Source organism: Haliaeetus leucocephalus, unplaced genomic scaffold (assembly GCF_000737465.1).
Source record: "Haliaeetus leucocephalus isolate CR32 unplaced genomic scaffold, Haliaeetus_leucocephalus-4.0 Scaffold517, whole genome shotgun sequence".
NCBI classification, from domain to species: Eukaryota; Metazoa; Chordata; class Aves; order Accipitriformes; family Accipitridae; genus Haliaeetus; species Haliaeetus leucocephalus.
This window is the reverse complement of record NW_010972953.1, coordinates 5,118,273-5,120,755: the sequence shown is the minus strand read 5'-3', so window position 1 is coordinate 5,120,755 and position 2,483 is coordinate 5,118,273. Positions and strand designations below refer to the sequence as shown.

General features: G+C 66.2%; 1 protein-coding gene across 1 annotated transcript in view; it reads left to right on the top strand.

The window, feature by feature from the left end:
* The first annotated feature begins 511 nt into the window (after positions 1–511).
* LOC104837328 (mitochondrial peptide methionine sulfoxide reductase-like) overlaps positions 512–2,483 on the top strand; it is a 7,257-nt gene continuing 5,285 nt past the window's right edge. Inside the window, 6 exon segments of the mRNA XM_010576373.1 lie at positions 512–527; positions 652–720; positions 853–944; positions 946–976; positions 1,564–1,668; positions 2,013–2,184. Coding sequence (XP_010574675.1) covers positions 512–527; positions 652–720; positions 853–944; positions 946–976; positions 1,564–1,668; positions 2,013–2,184 — 485 coding nt within the window.

The window sequence follows — 2,483 nt, the reverse complement described above, 5'->3', positions numbered from 1 at the left end:
GCTGGGGTATTTTGATCCTAGTGGCCCCCCCCCTTCATGATCACCCGGACATGTCTGGGGGGGCCGGGCTCCTCTGTCTCCTCCAGGAATGCTGTAACCCCCTGGTTTGCTCCCAGGGACCATCCTCGCAGGGAACTTGTGGGGGACACAGAGGGTCTGGGAGCCCCAGAAGGAGGAGGGTGAGAAGCACGGAGGGTTTTTGTGCTCCACAAGTGTCATGAGCAGCCAGGTCTCAGCTTCCCTTTGCTGCTGGCCGGGTGGGGATGTCTAAGAGATGGCAGCCTGGGGGGATGGATGCCCCCAGCCTCCCCTTCCAGCCCCCCCAACCCTGGGCAGGTTCCCCCTGGCCAAAGCATCTGTGGGGTGGGGGGGACATCCCTGGGGCAGGGGACATGCCCGCAGGGTGGGCAGCACCAGGCAGGGCACGGGGTACCAGAGCATCCCTGGGGGAAGATGACAGCCCAGGACCCCCATGGGGGCCAGGTTAGAATCAGAGTGACCATGAGAGGACATGGGCCAGAAGCCAGGTGGGCCAAGGAGCTGGAGGGGACAAGGACAGGGTCAGTGACTGCTTCTGGGGGGGGGACACAGGGCAGAGACAGCTGCAGGTCAGGATGAGCTGGGGGTCCTGACCCCATGTCCCCCCTGCAGCCACCCATGCCGTCAATGGGAACCCCACGGTCCCTTCATTCCCAGCGGAGACACAGACGGCAATTTTTGGTGAGTGGTTCCCCCGTGACAGGGAAGGGGGGTCCCGGCAGCCGGGGCTGCCCCCAGGGCCCCCCCAGCCCATCTCACCCCTCCCTTGAGCGAAGGCAACCAGCTGCCCACTCCCTGCCTGTCCCCCCGCAGGCATGGGGTGCTTCTGGGGAGCAGAGCAGCTCTTCTGGAAGATGCCGGGGGTCTTCTCCTCCACCCAGGTGGGCTACGCGGGAGGCTTCACCCCCCAACCCCATCTACGAAGAAGTGTGCACAGGTAACGAGGGGCCTCTTTCCTTCTGTGCCACCATGGCCACCCCCCAACGTCCCCCGCACCCACAATGGGGTGATGTCCCCATCCAGCATCACAGGGTGTCCCACAGCCCCTGCCTTGCCCTGGCCTGGGCTCCCGTGGGATGCTCTCTGGTGTCCGTGGGATGCTGATCCCCCTTGTCCCCCACCCCAGCCCCCCAAACCCCCCAGCCCGGACAGACGGCTGCCCGGCTTAGCTGGGGAACATTTTGTGGAGGATTAGCTGTCTGCAGGAAATATTATTCCGGCTGCTGTCTCCAGGGCTTTATCCCTGTGCAGGGGTGGGGGCCTGGGCATCCCACCCCCCCCAGGCACCTGGGGAAGGGGGTCCGGGGGGTCCCGGGGGGTGAGCGGGTGCTGCAGCCCCTCTGTATCCAACTCCCTCCCTCCAGCCCTGCCCACGCTCCTGCTTTGCACAAGTCTCACGAATTTGCCAGACCTCAGCTCCTAGCAGAAGGGTCCATCAGCCGATGGCCCCCCCGCCATCCTGGGGCAGTGGGAGGCTGGGAGGGCAGGAGGCCACGGTGAGGGGCTCCCCCGGTAGCACTGCAGGGCTGATGGAGCATGCCGAGGTGGTGAGGGTCATCTTCAATCCTTGGAAGCTCAGCTACAAGGAGCTTCTCAAAGTCTTTTGGGAGAACCATGACCCCACACAAGGTAGGGACGAGCCACCGGGGCCGGGCAGCAGCCATGGGTCCTCCTGCAGCCCTGGCGCAGCCTCAGAATCCCGGTCTGGGGGGTCTTAACCCCAAATGGGGTCCAACAGGAGGTCCTTGGCATCTCCATCCCTTGGTGCTAGATGCAGCCGGAGGCTCGCAGAGACTTCCCTTGCTGACCCCTTCAGCAGGACGCCCCCCCCAGCCAGCTCTGCAGCTATGCCTTGCCCCCTGTGCCTCAGTTTCCCCATCCATGGGTGAAGGCAGTGCCCACTGCACTGTGCCCGGTGGGGCCAGAGGGTGCCCCATAACCCCCTCCTGGGTGCTGCCCTCCCCCCCCCCCAGGCAAGCAGCAGCAGGAGGACCTGAGCACCCGGTACCGCTCCGTCATCTACACACTGGGCCCCCAGCAGCAGGCAGCTGCCCTCCGCAGCAGGGAGGTGTACCGGCAGGTAGATGGGGACACCGGGACCCCCCCTGGGGACACCGGGACCCCTCCTGGGGACACCGGCCACCGGTGTCACCTGCCCCATCACACCCTGGGGGTGCCACTTCGTGTCCCCCAGCTTGTCCCCATGTCCCCAGCATTGCAGGCAGGGTGGGCGCAGCAGCCAGCCCCACATGTCACGGCTCCCACCCCCCCATTGCCCTGTGCCCCCCACCCTGTCCTGTCCAGTCCCATGGGTGCAGTTGGGTGGCATGGGGGGGTCTTTGGGCTGGGAGGGGGCTCGCTGGGATGGGCAGGCACCCCCATGGGCCCTGCCTGGGGGTGGCTGTGCCCGTGGCTCTGCCCCAGGGTGGGGGGCTGGGGGGAAA